Here is a 19,649-nt window from a genome sequence, read left to right as displayed (position 1 = left end):
TTTCTTGGTATGCCGATGCCTTCAATCACATGTGAATGGTCCACACTGGAGCCTGTGCAGAAGCCTAACATTTCAAAGAGCTGTGCACAGTGTCCCTGAAGCAAGACATTAAGATACGCATCAGGACTTTCTCCCCCAACCTTCTCAGCCTCTGGTCTCCATTCATTGTTAAAACATCCTTTTTTCTCTTAACATCTCTGGCTGTTTTTTGGATTCGGTTTTGCTCTCTGGAGTTTCCTGACTCAGTCAGCCAAGCCTTCCTTCCAAGACACTATAGAGTTTGAAATATATAACTTGGGAGCTGAGTTCTTCCTCTGCTGCAGAAACGGATGTGCAGCCTTCCACCCCCCACACTTGGCAGTTCTCTTCAAGCACAAAACCCCCTCAAAAGTCCATCCCCCCCCAACCCAGGGCCTCACGCCAAGGCCACGAGAACTTCCTTTTTCTGCTCCAACTTCACATATATGAAGGACGAATAGGTACTAAAGTCACATAGAAGTTGGGGAGAGGGGGGGGAAGCGTCAATCCAACATATTTAAGCTTCTCTACAACTTCTTTAGCAGTTAGTAGCAGCAGCAGCAACGCTCAGCTATGAGCCTTTACACACAATTGCGAGTATTTTATCCACTTCTATGAAGTGTTCATTCTTCATCTATTTATCTGCATTTGTTTCCCCTGAAAATGCCCATGCAGATTCTTGTATTCTCAGGGCTGCCAGGACATTGCAATCTAGGCCAAACTGCAGGGTTATCTCTTCTTTTCTGCACTTTGTTTTATTATTTATTTATTTATTTACTTACTTACTTACTTACTTACTTACTTACTTACTTACTTACTTACTTACTTACTTACTTACTTACTTACTTACTTACTTACTTACCTTGGCAAGATTTCAAAAGCGGTTTGCCATTTCTTTCTTCCTAGGGCTGAGAGAGAGTGACTGGCCCCAGGTTGCCAGCTGGTTTCGTGCCCAAAGCAGGACTAGAACTCACAATTTCTGGTGGCTCAACCGTTACATCAGGCTGGCTCTGGCTTAATTTTAACAATGCCCATTCATTCTGCCAAAAGCTCTGAGAATACATGCATTGCGCTGTTATATGCCACTGTTTTTTGAATCAATAAAACTGAATCATAGTGAGCAGTCTCCCACAGCTACAAAGAAACCAAGATGAAACCCACATCCAGAACGGGAGGACAGGGCATAATGTCTCAAATAAAAGACAAATTAAAGCATTGCAAAATGTCATAAGCCATTCCCCAAAGCAATGAGGTTAAGCATAAACAGGTCAGATAAATCATAATCCAGCTCACTGAATAATCCCCTCAAGGGCCTGTGCATCAGAGTGCAAGAATACGAAGGTGGAAATTCAACCATAAATGGAAGCAGAATTTATATTCAAATCTGCGGATGCCCAAACTTCAGCCCTCGGAGCCCCAGGTCTGCAGGCCACAGCTGCAACTTAAGGTTTTCTTCCCTCCAGCCTGGCATTCCTTAAATCTCTCTTTTTAGAATCCTCTTACATGCTTGGGCCACGCAATACATTAAATCACAGTGTATTTTGTTAGCTTAGGTTAAGGCCTCATGTTTCACACACCATAATTTGTAAATGATGGCTAAGCATATCGTGCATTATTGAAGAAAACATGGTGAAACCAATGGCTATTTAGTCTACTGTATAAACCAGGTTATAACTGCAGTTCCTTGTAGGGGAACTGTTATATCCTTTGCATTTCCGGGAAAAAAAATCTCTACTAGGGCAGATTTTCTGACTTTCTTCTGGCCCACTATATGATGGGGGGGAGGGGGGAGGGGGACCATCTTGCATCCAAAAACCCCTCCCACTGTGGGTACCAGTAGCATTGGACATCAAGTGGACCCTAATTGATCTAGAAAAATTAAGGAGGGTCAGTCTTAATCAGGACAGAGCTACCAGATGCATCTGCAAAAGTCTGGATGACATGGAAGCCGAGAGATACAAAATCTATCTATATAAATAAAAATGTAAATGTTCATTTGTTCAAAATCTTAAATCTCCGAAAGTTTTTCACCGATTGCTTTGAAATTTTGACACAACGTTGCATTCGAATACGCGCGTGTTTTTATATACCTACTATTATATAGACGTCACACCTGTGACAGGTAAAAACATGGCTTTTTTTGAAAAACAGCGCCATCTGTTGGACGTAAAAACAACACACGCTTTTACCAGACTGAGCCACAGCAACGCGTGGCCGGGTACAGCTAGTAAATAAATAAATTCTTTGCTGCCCTCTATCAGTCGGCCCTATTTGGATGGGAGACCACGAGGAAATATCAGAGCGGTAAACTAGACTGGAAAGTTGAAAACAATGCTAATCGTATTGCTAGGATTACGCCATGGACGCGGTCATGACGGCGAGCCTGTCCCGAAGATTCAAAGGCTGCAGCTCTGCCTCCGGCGAGCAGCTTCGAAGGGATTTTTACGAGAGGAGAGCCCGAGAAAGCGAGCTCGGGAGCGGCAGAAGAGGCTGCCTGACGCCCTTCAGCCAACGTGCGCGACCACGGCGCAACAGCGCGCTCTTGTGGACACTCTGAGCATGCCAGGTCTGAAAGGTGGCATTTCGTCATCATCATCATCATTATCAGCAGCAGCAGCGAATATGACATTCCCCCCCCCCAGGAGAACCGATTGTGAGCTTTTATGATTCAGCTTCTGCATATTAATGTTCTATTGTTTGTCTCTCCCTTCCTTTTTTCCACAGCGCTTCTGTAAGGTGGAGTAGAGGAAGGAAGCCTCCGAGGAAGTACACTGTTGAGTAAAGGTTTGCTCCAGGCTTCCTTGCTGAGGTTGCCCAACCCTCCCCCGCGAAGACGTTGCCAATCTCTGCCTGCACGACCAGGTCTCTGCTCTGGAAAAGTCTCGTCCTCTAGTAGACATGTACATAGCAACGGGGGTCGATCAGAAAAAGTCGCTGGGAAGTCGCTTCCTTCTCACAGCCTGATTTGCTAAGTTGCAGCCTCCTTAAAAAAGAAAGAAAGAAAGAAAGAAAAATGCACAAACAGTATTTGCTTCATGGTTGTCATGGAACTTTATTTATGTGTTTAATTTCTCCCTCCTGTTCTAAAGATTTTGCCCCAATGTTTTCCAAAATCAGGAGCCTAGTTTCTGTTCTATAAGCCCTCTGTAGGCTTTGTATTATTTGTTATGACTTGGTCAAAACAATAAATAAATTGATTTAGTGGATGACCCTTCCTCTTACAGCAAATATAAACGGAATTAGTTATACACCCAATAATCGTGCCCTATTTTTGGAAATAGTCTTTGAAAAGACTTTTAAAGCTAAAGCTTACGTTGAAGTAGCCCATAATATCTTGGGGAGTGCATTTTATGCACTTCTGGACAAAGGAATGGCAGCAAAATGCTCAGATGAGCTCGGAAACAGTGAGGTGGCTTGGATTTTTCTCAACGTTTCTTGGGCAGGGTTTTATTTACTTGTTTATTTAATTTATTCCCCTCCCCATTTCTTAGAAAATGATTCTCGTAGCAAAGGGCTACAGCTTTCACAAGTGAATTTTGCTGTGTCAAGTCCTGCCCAGCCCAGTGTTTTTAGCAACACAATCTGGCAACCGTAGACTCAGAGGACAGTCAGTGACTTTGACAAGATGCAGCGGCTTGGCCTAATGGAGTGGGACAGGCCTTTGCTCCTTTTTCTGCTCCTCATGGCCTGGACGAGAGGTAAGGGCTTGTTTGTGCGTTTGAACTGTGGTGCCCTTAGTGCTCTCTGAGCTTGGTTGTTTTGTGGCAGATGTTTCCTTATCAAACTAGGTAACATCATTAGTGCTAGACATCACTAGCACTGATGATGTTACCTAGTTTTGTAATGAAACGTCTGCAGCAAAACAATCAAGATTAGTGATGCATTGAGGACCTCACAATGCTACCCAATGATCATCTTTTGAACAATGGGTGAGGGAACTATTTGGTGGGGAGGGGCTTTTCTGAACTGAATTACCCTCCCCAGAGTTTGTCAGGCTTGCGAGAGGTGCATCCGATACACATGGGCCCCAACTTTGTAGACTTGTGGAAAGGACAGAATGGACTATGAATCGAAAGTAGATAAGCGCTTCAGGAGAATACTTCCCCCAGATCTCTTGAAGCGTGTGATTGTACACAGTGACTACTGATTGCACAAATGCTATGTGTAATGTAGTGAACATGAGCTGCACGGTTCTTGAGGGAGTTTGAGGGGGCTCTCGAAATGACACCCCTCCCCATGGGAATCCATGGGCCTCCTGGCAAAGTGCAGCAGTTGCTTTGTATCAAGACTGCCCCTCCAATTTGGGTGTTGGTGTTAATTACACTTGCAGGGATCTGTCATAGCCCACTTGCCAAAGAGCAAGTGACCCAGTCCAGCTAGCTCCAGTGCAGCCTCTCTTCATCTGCTGGGAGGCTCAGAGATTGAAGCCGGGTCTGTAGGGCTGATCAAAACCAAATGGCTTCCATTCCCCTTGCTGGTTCTTAAAAGAGAAAAACAAAAACAAAGCAACTCTTGACCTAGGCACAGCTTGTTTAGTTTCTTAGTTTGTGTTTGTTTTCCAAGGTGTTGCCTGGAGTGTGTATAAGTGTGGGTGGGTGGGGAGGCAGTTTTTCTTGCTCTGCTCTTCCTATGCTAGCTCTGCCCTTTAACAGGCAGGTCATCTATTTGGATCTGTCCTCAGGCCCAGACTAATTAGGGGTCTCACTCCTTTGCCCCCCCCACCCCACCCAGGCTTAATTCCTTGATCTGGAGGAATCTACCTCCCCCATATTTTTTTTTCATTTGGAAGTTTTGGCAATCCTGGGTCTTACAAAAGCAGTTTCCCTGTTCCCCAAAGGGGGTTTCCTGTATTCTTTGTGACAATGGGACAGAGCCTCTGATTTCCCTGCCCTGATTTACACAGGAAATTAGTGCAGTGTTGGTGCTCTTGATTAGATTCTCAGAGGAGGAGAGAACTAGATGATCCAAAAGAAACTGGAGCAAACTTTTCCACCTTTCCCTAAGAAGGGGTGAATCCAAATGGAGCATTCTGAATCAAAATGATTAATAGCACCTGGTGGTGTTTTGGGTGGGAAAATGACGGCATAAATAATAGCAGAACAGCATAAAAATTATGTGGAAGAGGCAAGGCAATCACACCATAAAAATGGGTTCAAAGCAGTCAGGGAATATTTGCCTTTATTTCTCATTTAGCATTTTCTGAGTAATATTTGCTAGTTAACTCGACTCACAGCAGGCAGAGCATAAGAAACATTCTTCTTTTATTTCCTTCCCACCTGTAGATCCAAGCTTCGGAGCTGAAGGTAAGGAAACTTGCTTACCCCATATTTACTGGCCAGACACCAATGGCTTGAAAACAAGGTTGCTAGTGGCAGGACAAGAACAGCCTTTGATGTGTGACAGCTGTGAAAACAAAGCTGACTGCTCTTCATATAGACAAACATGGATTATAGCCAAGCATATGTATGTGAGTACATGTGCCACCAGATGGGCATATAGGCACCAGGGTGCCTCAAGGCTGCCTAGGGCTATAGCTTTACAAAATGTCCAGTGTTTGATTAAAACAATATGATTGCACCCTAGGAAATTTTTAGAATCCAATGATGGATGAGAGGAGGCCAAAAGCATTCTGGAGTCTTAATGAGCATGAAAATCTTTGTTCCGGAGGGGATTGTTGTGTAAGTCTGCTGAAGCAAAAGCAACAGAGAGCCCAGTGGCACCTTGGAGTATTAGTTATCACATATGAGCTCATCTGATACTCAGTGCATCCGTTTAAGGTGTTATAAGATTCCTTATTGTTTCTACCTTAACCCAAATAATTAACCACAAAAACGCAATAAAATAAACTAGAAATGGCAATAAAACACCAGCCAATTGTGCTATTTAAACTTAATTAAACTCTTCTTCCTATTCTTTCTATCTAAGTTTCATCTACTTTCTAATGTCTTTTAAATTTACTTTACTCATTTCTCAATTTAATTTTGTCTTTTTTTACCTGGCACCCAGATTTCCTCTATTATGGTTTCTGTCTTTACTACCAATCAACATAGATGTTAGCAGAGAATTATGGGTGCTGAATTCCAACATATCTGGAGCCTACAGAATGATAGAAATTTGATGTATTTGCTTAATCATGAAGAAAAAGACACACTCTACCTAGTAGCATAGCTTTCAAGGCAACTTAGTGCCAAATTAAACATTATAAAAATAAAACAAAAAAATCTGCAATATATCTAATTAGGTTTAAATTTATTAGGTTAAAAATACACTGTCACTTCACGAGGAATATCTGTTGTTGGCAACTGAGAACTGGGAATTCAGAGTAGTTAGGGAAAAGGCTTTTTTTTTCTTGACCTGAGAAGAAGCAGGAAGCATCTCACGTGATTAATAATAGGTTTCACTTCTTCTTTCCCCAGGCATGGAATTATTTTAGAGACATATAAAATAGAGAACTGCCTCTTGAATTTATCTTTTTTTTTTTTTTCAATTTTCCAGCTGTCCTCAGTTGATCATCTCCTCCCTGCTATTCTGCTAGATGCAATGCTCTTTCCCTTCAGTAGTGGGGCAGTTCTGAGATGCGAAGGCTCACGGGAGGAATCTTCACTCCAAGCCTTTGCTCCAGCACCAGGAGACCAGGACATCCTGGGGAAAAGAGATGCGGGCGATCCCAATTCAGACAGCATAATCAGAGGATTGCTTTATAATACAGCAGACATGGGCTACGCTTACACTCCCGCATACTCCAAAGCTTTATTTGGAGGGTGAATATGAAATGTTGCAGAATGGCAGAAAATGCCATCAAACCCTGGGCACATTCTGCCCATCTTGGTGGGCTGCTGTGGAAGAAAAAAGGGGTTAAGAACAGACTCTCTGAACCAATTGAGTCTTGCTTGATCAGCAAGCTCTTTGAGGGCTTGGGGGCTTTTGACCAGTCCTTTTACACCCAGCTCACCTAAAAACTACAATTCCTGACTTACATCTGACATATTTATACAAACACTTTATAGGAATTTGATTTAGAGGAGAAGAGTGCCACTATCTTTGCCTGTTTAGGGAATTTCCCTCATGATCTAAAAGCTGATATCCAGGATGGCAATGAGAGTAAAACCCCAACTGTTCAAAAGATAGTAAAATGAGATATAAAGGCAAATTCAGTACCAGGAAAGAAATATACTGAATCAGCACATCCTCCCTTAGTTTCAGGGTTCTGATGTTCAACTGCAGGGTTATGCTCAACAATCTATTTCAAATTGCTGGTGTCTTGCCAAGCAAGCCCTTGTGCACCTCGGGAGAGGGAGGGGCAAGCTCAGGTTTTTCATGCAGAAGGTTCCCAGTTCAGTCCTTGCTACCTCCAAGTGGGAAGGAAAACATTTCCTGTCCAAAACTTGGGAAACTTTTGCTGCTCTTCAGTGTTATAGACCAGTGTCTGAATTGGGGCATTTCAAGAGAAAAGGCTGCCAATCAGCTGCAGTTCAAACCGCAATTCACAATCTGCAGCCAGAGATTCTGTTGTTTTTCTCACCTGGCTCTATTCTTTCCATAGCCTCGTTAGCAGACTATCCTTTTCATTAAAATTTCTTCTTTGCTTGCCGAGAGATTTTCAGTGCTGTAATCAGAATTCTGGTTTTTGCTCACTATATCGCCTCTGTGTCTGCTATGTGGAAGCTGTAGCATTTTGGTTCCTAAAACCTTGGGCAGAAGATTATTTTCTCATTTTTATGTATCAGTAATAAAAGCCCAAATAGTTGAGATGGATTATCACAGCACAATTTCATTTGTTCAAAACAAGATTAGAAAATGTCAATTAAGCTTGCCACTGGATAGCAAATGGGCTAAGTGATTTACTGATTCCTTCTGAGAATAACAGATTTCTTTAGTCAACTCCACAAATAAGTCTTATAAAAAAGCCTGATGGTTACTAATTATTTTTACTATGCCAGCTGAATTTTCTCTGTTTATGTAGCTATATGTTTATTTATTTTAACCTCCGAAGAACCATACAGAATCCTAAAAATCAGGCCATCCTATATGAATTGAGGGAATTTGCCCCTTTTCTTCCCCAGCTATGTTGGTGTATAAATGTTTTGCTGAGGTAACAAAACAGGATCGTTGTTTCACTTTTGTGCAAATTCCTTTTTCAACAGGAAACGTAGAGTGTTGCCAAAATCAATACATAAAGCATCCCTTTTTTATTTTCCCCCAATACTATTAATTAATTAATTGGTTTAGAATTGCATAAGTAGTTTTGAAAAGGAGAAAGGATGTGTAAAATCTTTTCCTTAAGGAGGAAAAATATTTCCTGTGGGTAATAATTTTATTGAAACTAAGTAAAATTAATACAACTGAGCCTGCGCGTTTTAGCTCCCTAGAATAGTCCAATAGACCTTCAGGTTTTCTATATAATTTTATATCCTATCATTGAAGAACAGGTTTTTAGATTTTTTCCCATGGATCATGAATCTGTGTTCACTAAATATAATTTAACTATAATTCATTGAAAGACATTGTTTTCAGGAAAGAAGGATTTTTTTTTTAAAGGCTTGCTGAGATTAGTGCAGGAGTAGGCAACCTTGGCTCTTGTATGACTCGTGGACTTCAACTCCCAGAATTCCTGAGCCAGCCATGCTGGCTCAGGAATTCTGGGAGTTGAAGTCCACGAGTCATAAAAGAGCCAAGGTTGCCTACCCCTGGATTAGTGCAAGGCTTTTGCAAACCCATTACTGTGCAAATGTTCTTGACTATACCTCCCACCGTTCTCAGCCAGCATTGTAAATTGTTATCCAGCACATTCAGAAAGCTTGGAGAAGGATGATCTGTAATAAAGGCAAAGCTCGATGTGTTTTTGGATCTTCTTAAACCATTTCTGCTTACTTTCTACATTGCAACAAATATTTGTTCAAACTTTCTCCTGCAGTGCGTGAATGTGTTCCCACGCTATTAACAAAACAGCTCTCCTAAATTTGGGGGGGTCTCACGATGACTTTAGGAATTTAGGAGCATATTTCTTTATATGCTAAGTGAAGAACTTGTTCAGAAGGATAAAAGCAACAGGAGAAAAAATACAGGAAAAATATAGGCAATCACTGGAGTCCTGCCTTAGAGGGCATAAATGTTTCATAACTGGGGAGGCAAGTAGCAGGAGATAAGGAGAATATTAAAGCATCCTTCAGGAACCAGTTTTCCCATTGTGCCTAAGAGGACCCCCTATGTTTCAGGGGTATTCACATGATGTGGATAAAATGTGAAGATGGTGGCCGTGACAATGTGGTTGAATATGTATGAATTCCTTCAATCATGTTTTTACACCCATCATCTTGTTTTTTTTCAATCATACCTCATTGACATTCCTGCTATATTTTTTGCTTATGGTAGAAAACATACCTTACATTTCGGAAGAGAGTATGCTGGGCAGGAGCTCGACAAATAACACCATAAAATAAATTGTAGGTTCTTAACAGGAGAATTGAGGAACCTTCCAGATGTAACTAAACTACAGCTCTTGACAAGCCTCACTACTGGCCATTGTAATCCAGCTGTAGGAGGGTCAGAGGTTCCCTATTTCTGCTTAGTCATCTCATTGTTCTTAAATATTGAATATGAATTTTTTTGAGTCAAAACATAAAAAAAATGCAAAAGTAATGCAGAGGATAAAGTAGCTCCTCTTTATTAAATTAGAAATAAATTCATTTTTATTTAAAAAATAAACTTTATTTAGAAATAAATAATTGAAGACAAAAGAATCTTTTATTAGCAAGGATTTTTTTAAATTTTCTTTCTTTTTGTTCAATTATTTATTTTTATGTATTTTCCATTATTATAGAACTCAAGAAGTTTACAATCCACAGTTAAAATGCAAGAAAGTATCAGTAGATTAAAACACTGCAAAAATAGCACCTTCAGTTAAAAAAGAGAGGGAATGAAGGAGAATCAAACAAAAAACACCATAAAACACCAGAGTTCCCCCAATCTTTCGGGGTTGGCGGCCTGGAGCAGGGGGAAAGAAGGGATGGGTAGGGTGAATGCATGTGCGTGCACAAACACCCATTGCTTACCTGAATGGGGCCATGAGCGCTCACACGAGTGGAGCCACGAATGCCCTCAATGCTTCTGGTGACACTTGTGCGAATGGGGCCATGAATGACCACACCGCTTGTGGCGATGCTGTTGCGAGCAGTGACGTTCGTGCAAATGGGGCTGTGCACATGCACACATGCACACCAGCCAGCCACTCATGCAGCCTGGTGGCCAATAGGCTGTGGCCCAGTAGGGGGCCGCAGCCCACAGGTTGGGGACCCCTGCTAGACACGCAAGGCTGGATGAAGAAATAGATGCTTCATGAATTTCATCAGGAAGAGCATTCCAGACCAAAGTCGCTATTAAGGAGAAGCTCCTAGTTCTTAGCAGATGGTCCTTGCTATCATTAATGGTGACATAAAATCAACATTCTCCTGCCGATCCTTCTCTTAGCTGTAATGTTTAGAGACCTTCCTAAAAGGGTGGAACTGGAAGACAGTGCGGAACCAAATTCACCTGTGACTACCATAGCTGCCTATTGTACAACCTCAATCTATGATGTGCCTCATATATCCCTGAAGAGCATCTACCCGGTTTCCTCTTTTTTCAACCCTCCAATCACCTTATCCACCGGCAACTATCAGGTAAACAAGATAATATAGTCAGCCCAATATATCTTAGAATGATTTTTGAGGAATAGTATTTGTCTTGATGGCCAAGCAAATGCTAAATGATACGGGGAATTTTTGTAATAATTTACAAACAATTTGGACTCCTGCTACTATGTGTTTCAGCTTCCTTCAACCACATGCGCTCTGAAGCTTTAAGATTACAATTTGGAGAATCCCAGATAAAAGTGGTAATGGTCCAACAAATCTGAGGGCTCAGGTTTGAGGGCAACTAGAAGACAAAGTTGGAAAAGGGATTGTGGTTCTGTTGCTCCGATGCAGAACAGGAGTGGTGGGTTTAGTAAAGAATATCTCATCCAAAGCTGAGAAGGTCTTAGGAAGGGCTTTATTTATGATGTTATCAATGGATGATGGTAATCTAAATAAGAACTTCATCATTTGTGGCATCTTCACTTTAGAACTCTCTATGTTTGATGCTCATGAAGTAGTTCTCAAGAGTACACTTTATGAATTAAGATATTTATTTATTCAGGTGAGGTTTTGATAGGTTCACTGCTGACTATGGCATTTGATTATATGGTTTTCTTTGCAATTCTTGGTTTTATATTTTATATTCATTCTGTAAATCATTTTGCAGTACTTGATGAAGAGTGGTGTACATATTAACAATAAACTAGAAGAACTGAAAGGATGAAATATAAGGTTAATAAAAACGTCATCATCCCAGAGCTCCTAAGAAGGGAGACTGAAAATGGTTTCTACCAAAAACTCTGGAATGAGGAAATAGACTAACCACCAATTCCACAGAGTTGTGTGTTCTTTTTAATTTAAAAAGATCACTTTTACTGTGGACTCAAACACCACATTGCTGAGTTAGCAATAAGTTGGCTAAGCCCTCAGACACAGCTGATGTTAAGAAATTATTGAGATCCAGGGTTGCTTTTTGAAGTGGCTGACAGTCCTTTGGTGGAGATACCCTCAGAGATGGACAGGGGAGGGAAGTGGTTGGTGGACAACACTATGTTCTAATGCTTACTTAAGAATCAAACCAGAGAAATTTTGGGCCCCTGAATAGTAAAATAAATAGGATAGTTTAAATTTAAATATTTGAAAAATTAATAAAGTCTAAAATAGGATCTTTGGGATAGATAATGAGCTTTTGTAAATGTTTATTGATTAATGAAATTCATATCCAGCGATATATTTAATGAAAATTTGTGTTAGAAATGTACTAATGAGATTACAATCATTTAAATAGATAGTTTAGATTTAAGCATTTAATTTATATGTAGCGATATATTAATGAATGAATTGGTTTTGGGATTGTACTAATTTGATTATTATATTGATATTGAGCGGTTGAAAGTTTTTATTGATTAAGGGAACTTATATTTAGATATATTAATGAATGAATTTATTTGAATCTACTTGATTATAATATTCTGCATAGATAGAGAGGGAAATTTTAAGAAGCATTGTGTGAATTGTATATTTATAATGTTATTGTTTCTTTTGCAATTGACTACCATATCTCCACATTGGCTCTTAAGCTTCTGTTGGTGTAAAATGGAAAACTAATAAAAATTGTTGTTTTTTTTTAAAAAAGAATCAAACCAAGGCTTTTTTTTTTATTCCCAGTTGACACTTAGTCCCAGTGCTGCTCTAGATGCTAGAGTGGTGAACCTGTACACCTTAACATTCACTGCAAATTGTGGAATAAGGACAAAAGTTGCTCAACTCTTTGTTCAAGTTAATGAAGCAAAGAGATTAGTGTGTAATAAAGGATATACTGACATAGGTAAGAATGCTTCAGCTTCCTTGATTAAGTTAGTTTTGGCACATTCAGCAAAAGATAAAAGTGCTTTAATGAAGAACATTTTAATGTAGTAGAGTTGGATGAGATGGGGATTAGTCAGTAGGCAGTGGGATGCGTTGAATTTTCCATCAACATGGAGCAGATCTTGACTAGCACAGGGTAGCAAAATATTATTTTGACCAAGAATAGAAGAGAGTAGAGTAGTGGTAGAAGAATTGCCCAAAGGGTCTCATAATCCTGAAATGAGGGACTGTTCAATCTCAGCTTGCCCATGTTGCCATGTTCAATTCACTACTATGTTAATTTTTTTCTCCATCTCTCATATATCATAGGACGGCCGTCTATACAAGTTTCAGAGGACGTTCGACCTGGAGAAACAATCTTCACAACTGTTTTGACGAGGCGGGGCACAGGCAGACTGACCGTAAGTGCAGTGGTTGGGAGAAAAAGCAGGAATGTGCTGGAGAAAAGCTCTGTGATCACAAGAAGGGACAAATTGTTATGCACAAATGGGAGGAGGAATTTTTGTGGATCATCTGAGAGGAGGTGATCATCTGGGGGGAGCTGGCATTTTGAAGAGTGACTCAGACAGGGTGAGAATCAGTGGCTGGGCAACAGGTGCAGGGTATTGTCTACTTTATAATCTCCACATTGTCTTTCCTTCTCACAGTTCAACATTGAGGATTCTTCCTTACCTTTTGTCATAACTTCAGAAGGAATCCTGCGGGCACCTGCGACAGGTTTCACTCGTGAACAAGCTGGCAAAGTATATGCTATTGTTTGCGTTGCACATATATCTGCTTAGCATCCTACTGAAATAGTGGGAATCCATTCAAGACATGTTATTCCTTGGCTCTCGGTCATATCCCAAACAATCCCAAGGAGAATTGTATGCCTGCAGAGAGCTTCTGTTGTTCTCATCAGCATTTTGCCACTAGACTTTGATTTCCACATGTCTCATTTCAGGCCTTTGGACTTTTCTAATTGCATAGTTCCTAATAATTTCAGGGAATTATCTGTTTCTAAGGCTTCTGTGGAACTGTAGGCTTCTTCACTGGGCCTCTTGGATTCAGCTAACTTTTCCTGTATTGCCCCTGCAGACATTCTCACTAAAAATTGCGGTCACTGATGGTGCTTCAAGAAGTTGCAAAGTGCCTCTGTCTATCCAGGTGAACCCTGTTCACCATAACAAAGTCAGTTTCACGTGAGTTGGAGAATTGGGGGTGGGGAGAAAGATATGGTGATATTTAGATGTGCACATTGGGTTGCCAACAAATTGGTAGAGCCAAGACATCCTGCTCTCCCATTATATCCTTGAAAGGCATACAGTACTCCACAATCCCTTGCAATGAATGGCACAGAATTGGAATTACGTTAGAGAATAATTATCACTTCAGATCTGGTCACATGAAATCCCACTTAATCTTATAGTATAATCTCAGAATCCTCTATGATACCAAGTCCTTGACTTATGAACACCATTGAGCCCCAATTTTCCATTGCTAAGCAATGGAGTTTTTCCTTTCTTGCTACATGTGTTAAATCACTGCAGTTGTTAATAACATGGTTGTTAAGTGAATCTGGCTTTCCCATTGACTTGGCTTGTCAGAAGGTCACAAAAGGTGATCACATGACCCAGCGACATTGCAACCATTATAAATACATGCCAGTTGCCAAGCAACCAAATACTGATCACGTGAACACGGGGATGCTGCTGTAAGTGTGAAAACTGGTCATAAATCACTTTTTTCAATGCCATTATAATTTTTAATGGTTACTAAATAAATGGTTGTAAGTTGAAGATTATATGTATTGGAATTTGAAGATGCACTGCTCAAAATGATGCTTTGCTGGGACCTCTGAAAATGCTGTCTGCTCAATCATGCACGGCCTGAGTTAGGGCTACTTGTTACTAATGAAAACCCCAGCACATGAGGAATCATCTATGCTCCATCCATCGTACATGGCTTATACCCTTCTCTGGAGAAAGAATTAGAACAGCCAAAGCTTGAATCAAGCTGCACACTTCTGGAACTCCTGGGATGTTATGTTTTCTACTGAGATTTCTGAAATCCCTGCAATGAACACAAAATTGTAGATCTAAAATTTATTGTAGAAAGGGGATGAGGAGATTTGATCCTCTTTCTGTTGTCTAGTACAGTATAAGAATACGTTTCCTGACTCTTCTACCTCATAGCTCTAGGACACATAGATTGAACAGACTGGAGTATGATCCATACTTGTAGTTCAACGAAATACCATTACATTAACCAGATATATTTGGAACTTTTAGGAAGACATGCATGGGGACAGATTTCTTTCAGGATATATCCCCATCAATATTTATATTTTTGTGCCCATGTAAACCATTAAACTATTTGTTTTACTTTAAGTAGGCAGAGCAAACAGTATTGTGTTCAATGGACTCTTGATTCAGAAAGAGTTATTTATACCTTTGTCTTCATGATTCAGGGAATCATCAGTTGCACGTTCAATACGGGAAAATGTACCACCTTTGTCCGACATTGTACAGGTTCACGCAAGTGGGGACAATGTGCTCTACCAGATCATCTCCCCAAGCACAAACTCTTTTACCATTGACCCAGGTAATGAAAGCCCCAGGTAAGCCATAGCATCCACCCCATCTCAGGAAGTCTCTAATAGCTAGCTATACTGATTTTCAATTCCCAGTCCTCCTGCCTTCAAGAGGCTGAGAATCAATCTTTCTTCATTATACTGCCTCCAGGGGAGGTATGGTGAATTGAAGACAGCTCTGTAAAAGCAACAAAAGTAAAAAATAAGTGGTAAAGACCTCTCCAGATAAGGAGAGGACAGGATTGCCCATATGTGCTCCAATGGCTGCTCCCCACAAGGAGACTGCAGGACAGCTGTTTTCGGTGCGTTTGAGCCTCAGGAGATGACAGGGTTGCCAGGTCTGCTTCCAAAAATATGCGGACAAGTGGGGGGGGGTGTTAAGTAGTAAAAAAAAGTAGACTGTACAGCTTTAGATTACGTACCATTTCATCATAAAGCTTTTGAATAAAAAAGTGTCCACTATTTTGTGAAAAAAAAATAGTGAACATAATGTGAAAAAAGCGGACTGTCCGCTCAAATAGTGGACACCTGGCAACCCTAATAAATAATCTTGCTTACAACTATGGAAGAGCTTTTAAAGGACACTAAGTTTCTAATTACTTTGGAATTTGCCTACGCATTCCTTACAGCCCCAACTGAGTCTAAAATTTTCTTTATTAAGCAAGACAGTTGTGGAGTTTTGCCCTATTTTATGACCTTTCTTGTCACTGTTGTTAATCATTGCAATTGTTAAATTAGTAACATGGTTGTTACATGAATCTGGCTTCCCCATTGGCTTGTCAGAAAGTCACAAAATGTGATCACATGACCCTAGGACACTGCAACAGTCCTAAATACATGCCAGTTGCCAAGGGCTGAATTTTGATCACATGGCGATGCTGCAATGGTCATAATTGTGAAAAACGATCATAAGTCATTTTTTTCAGTGCTGTTGTAATTTTGAATGGTCATTAAATGATGGTAAGTTGAAGGACTATCTGTATAAACTATTCTAAAGCTATTAGAGACCTTTGGAATGACAGGTCTGAAGTCTTCATCAGGAAAAATTATCTTCAACTCTGAACAAAAGAAAAATTAATTACAAGCTTAAGAATTTGAAATAAACAGCAAAAAGCTAAATAAGATTTTGATCTAAGAAAGTTATAAGTGGATTAAGGGTCAAGATAAATTTGGAGTATTGACTTTTTCTATAAGATTTTTGAATTAACTATAAAAAATAACCTCTTGTAAGAAATATAATTATTTTGGTTATTATGGCAACTGCAAGTGAGATAAAAGATAAGTGATGAGTTAAAGGAAGTTATAGATTTGTTAGATTAATAGTTGATTAATGTTAGTTAGATTATGATTATTTTATTGTTAATCCTGTGATTGGCTCTGGGAAGTGAGGGGGGAGAGGGAGGGAGGGTTGGGTTTGGGGGGAGGGGGGATTTATATTGTAAAATGTTATAAAATTTTCAATTAAAAAAAAAGATAAGTGATGAGTTTAGAAACTAGACACAGTGACTAGAGGGAACTAAAGATTTTAAGCAGCAGATGAAAAATACTAATGCTAATTAATACTGGGACTTACAAAATGATACAAAATATTATAACATCAGAAATATTGAAGGAGATCTTTGAAGAATAGATCCATAAATTAAGTAACTACAGTATCAATAGTGTCAGTAATAAAGTCTGCTTTCATAGGTGTTCTGAGGAACAGATTTCATCTAATAAGACATGGTAGAGAATGTGGAACTACAAATGACAGACCAAGAGAACAATTTTGAATAGGTCATTATACTGGATATACCAAAGAAACTGACTGAAGTTTTTTTTTTTTTAAAAAAAAGGAAAATACAGATGATGAACCAAGAGAATCATTTGAAAAATATTTTCTTATTGGATCTACAAGAGGCTTGTTAAAGCCTTGAAGAAAACTTGGTCATAGGATAAAGGAGAATTGAAGAGAAATAAAATCCTAGAACAATAATTGATTGAATTATTAGAAGTCAAAGGAAAGAATATAAAATTGTTTATATAATCAAGGTTAAAATTAATTTTTTTGTAATGTTCTGGCACCCTTTATGGGCTTTTTGCTGACACCAGGGTTGAAAAGTTGTTGTTGGGTTTTTTAATAAATTTGCATATAGCTAAGGGATGGGATATGAGATGAAGAGATATGTGTTTATAGACGTTGAAGAGTTATTAAATATATTTGTTGTGAGGAAGGTTGGAAGTCACTTCATCTTCATTTCTTTTCTTTTTCCTCATTATATTTTCTTTGCTTTTCTTCTTTCTTTTTCTTTTTTACTGCACTTTTATTCTTACTTTCCATTCTTTTCTCTTTCTCTAAGTTTAGTTTGTATTAATTTTTCCAACTGTAATTAAATTTCTTGATAAAGTAGTATTTTTTAATTATACAGTTTCAGGTATCATCAAGACCACTTACTACTTAGATCTGAAACGCAATCCAAGCTTAGCCAACACCCAGCTGGAGGTGAAAGCTTATGATATACTCAATCATGCTGATCATGCCAGCATCATTGTCAACATTACTGTGAAACAGGAGAACTTGGAAGGACCCCTGTGTTCTCCTGCTGTGTTTGTGTAAGTCTCTGCAAAGGAAATTGTGGTAGCTTGAGCCAAGAAAACATAGAGTAATAGAGTCAATTTGAGGATGTCTAACTTTCTGCATAGGGATGCATGTGTGGTAGATTTAGGTGATTAGGAGGACTACTATTTCTGAAGTGAGAAATATAGAAGTTAGATTGCTAAGTGGGAAGAGAGTTTGGGATTGCTTAAAGATAAATAGATACAGGTAAATTCCTTAGCCAATTAAAGATCAGCTCCAGGGACTGTGGTGGCTTTGACTGCATAATCACTGCATAATTTACTTGGACTTCAGTAAGGCATTTGACAAAGTAGATCACAACCTACTACTTGATAAGATAGAAAAATGCGGGTTAGACAGCATCACCACCAGATGGATCCGTAGCTGGCTGACTGGCCATACTCAGCGTGTGGTCCTCAATGGAACCACATCTACATGGAGGGAAGTGTGTAGTGGGGTGCCCCAGGGCTCTGTTCTGGGCCCAGTGCTCTTCAACATCTTCATCAACGATCTGGATGAGGGGATAGATGGGGAACTCATCAAATTTGCAGATGACATCAAGCTGGCAGGAATAGCCAACACTCCAGAAGAAAGGCTTAGGATACAGGAAGATCTGGACATACTTGAACACTGGGCGCTATCTAACAAAATGAAATTCAATGGTGAAAAAAGTAAGGTTCTACATTTAGGCAAGAAAAACCAAATGTACAAGTATAGTATAGGGGGTACCTTGCTCAATAATAGTAACTGTGAGAGGGATCTCGGAGTCCTAATGGACAATCATTTAAATATGAGCCAGCAGTGTGCTGCAGCTGCCAAAAAAGCCAACACAGTGCTAGGCTGCATTAACAGAGGAATAGAATCAAGATCACGTGAAGTATTAATACCACTTTACAATGCCTTGGTAAGGCCACACTTGGAATACTGCATCCAGTTTTGGTCACCACGATGTAAAAAAGATGTTAAGACTCTAGAAAAAGTACAGAGAAGAGCAACAAAGATGATTAAGGGACTAGAGGCTAAAACATATAAGGAACGGTTGCTGGAATTGGGTATGTCTAGTTTAATGAAGAAAAGGATGAGGGGGGACATGATAGCAGTGTTCCAATATCTCAGGGGCTGCCCCAAAGAAGAGGGAGTCAAGCTATTTTCCAAAGCGCCTGAAGGCAGGACAAGAAGCAACGGGTGGAAACTAACCAAAGAGAGAAGCAACCTAGAACTAAGGAGAAACTTCATGACAGTTAGAACAATTAACCAGTGGAACAACCTGCCTCCAGAAGCGGTGAATGCTCCAACACTGGAAGTTTTTAAGAAGAAACTGGACAGCCATTTGGCCGAAATGGTATAGGGTTTCCTGCCTGAGCAGGGGGTTGGACTAGATGACCTCCAAGGTACCTTCCAACTTTATCATCATCATCATCATCATCATCATCATCATCATCATCATCATCATCATCATCATCATCATTATTATTATTATTATTATTATTATTATTATTATTATTATTATTATTATTATTATTATTATTATTATTATTATTATTATCCAACAAATCTGGAAGTCATGCAAGTTAAGGAACAGTGGGATAATGCTTTGGAGAAATCAGAACCCAAGGAAATCAGAACCTTCTACCTCTTGTGATTATTTTTGCTTAATTCCAGAACTGAAGTTCCAGAGAACATTTCCGTTGGGAGGACCATTTTGTCTCTGTCTTGCTATGATCGAGAGAGTATGAATAGCAGCTTGAAGTACAATATAGTTGACCAGAATCCACCTTATAGCTTTAAAATGAATGGCCCAAATTTGCAGGTGAGCCAGTTGCTAGGTATATATCAGGTAAGGCTTGAGTAAATTCCTCCACATCAATTCGTGTGAGCGGTACTAAAAATCTACATTTAAATGCACAGTACATCTAAACCTCAAAGGGACACTGAATTCCCATTTAGATTTTGGTGCTTTAGGGACCCTGATTTGAGCTTT

General features: G+C 39.7%; 1 protein-coding gene across 1 annotated transcript in view; it reads left to right on the top strand.

Annotated features, from left to right (window-relative positions):
* The first annotated feature begins 3,589 nt into the window (after positions 1 to 3,589).
* Positions 3,590 to 19,649, top strand: part of CDHR4 (cadherin related family member 4) — a 34,050-nt gene continuing 17,990 nt past the window's right edge. The window contains exons 1-10 of the mRNA XM_015817891.1: positions 3,590 to 3,716; positions 5,301 to 5,321; positions 10,486 to 10,676; positions 12,300 to 12,459; positions 12,810 to 12,901; positions 13,148 to 13,243; positions 13,578 to 13,681; positions 14,950 to 15,083; positions 17,481 to 17,664; positions 19,331 to 19,478. Coding sequence (XP_015673377.1) covers positions 3,644 to 3,716; positions 5,301 to 5,321; positions 10,486 to 10,676; positions 12,300 to 12,459; positions 12,810 to 12,901; positions 13,148 to 13,243; positions 13,578 to 13,681; positions 14,950 to 15,083; positions 17,481 to 17,664; positions 19,331 to 19,478 — 1,203 coding nt within the window. The 5' untranslated portion in view covers positions 3,590 to 3,643. The remainder of the gene's footprint in view (positions 3,717 to 5,300; positions 5,322 to 10,485; positions 10,677 to 12,299; positions 12,460 to 12,809; positions 12,902 to 13,147; positions 13,244 to 13,577; positions 13,682 to 14,949; positions 15,084 to 17,480; positions 17,665 to 19,330; positions 19,479 to 19,649) is intronic.

Source organism: Protobothrops mucrosquamatus, unplaced genomic scaffold (genome assembly GCF_001527695.2).
Source record: "Protobothrops mucrosquamatus isolate PMUCROS unplaced genomic scaffold, P.Mucros_1.0 scaffold653, whole genome shotgun sequence".
In the NCBI taxonomy this organism is placed as follows: domain Eukaryota; kingdom Metazoa; phylum Chordata; class Lepidosauria; order Squamata; family Viperidae; genus Protobothrops; species Protobothrops mucrosquamatus.
This window is presented reverse-complemented; position numbering and strand designations above follow the sequence as displayed.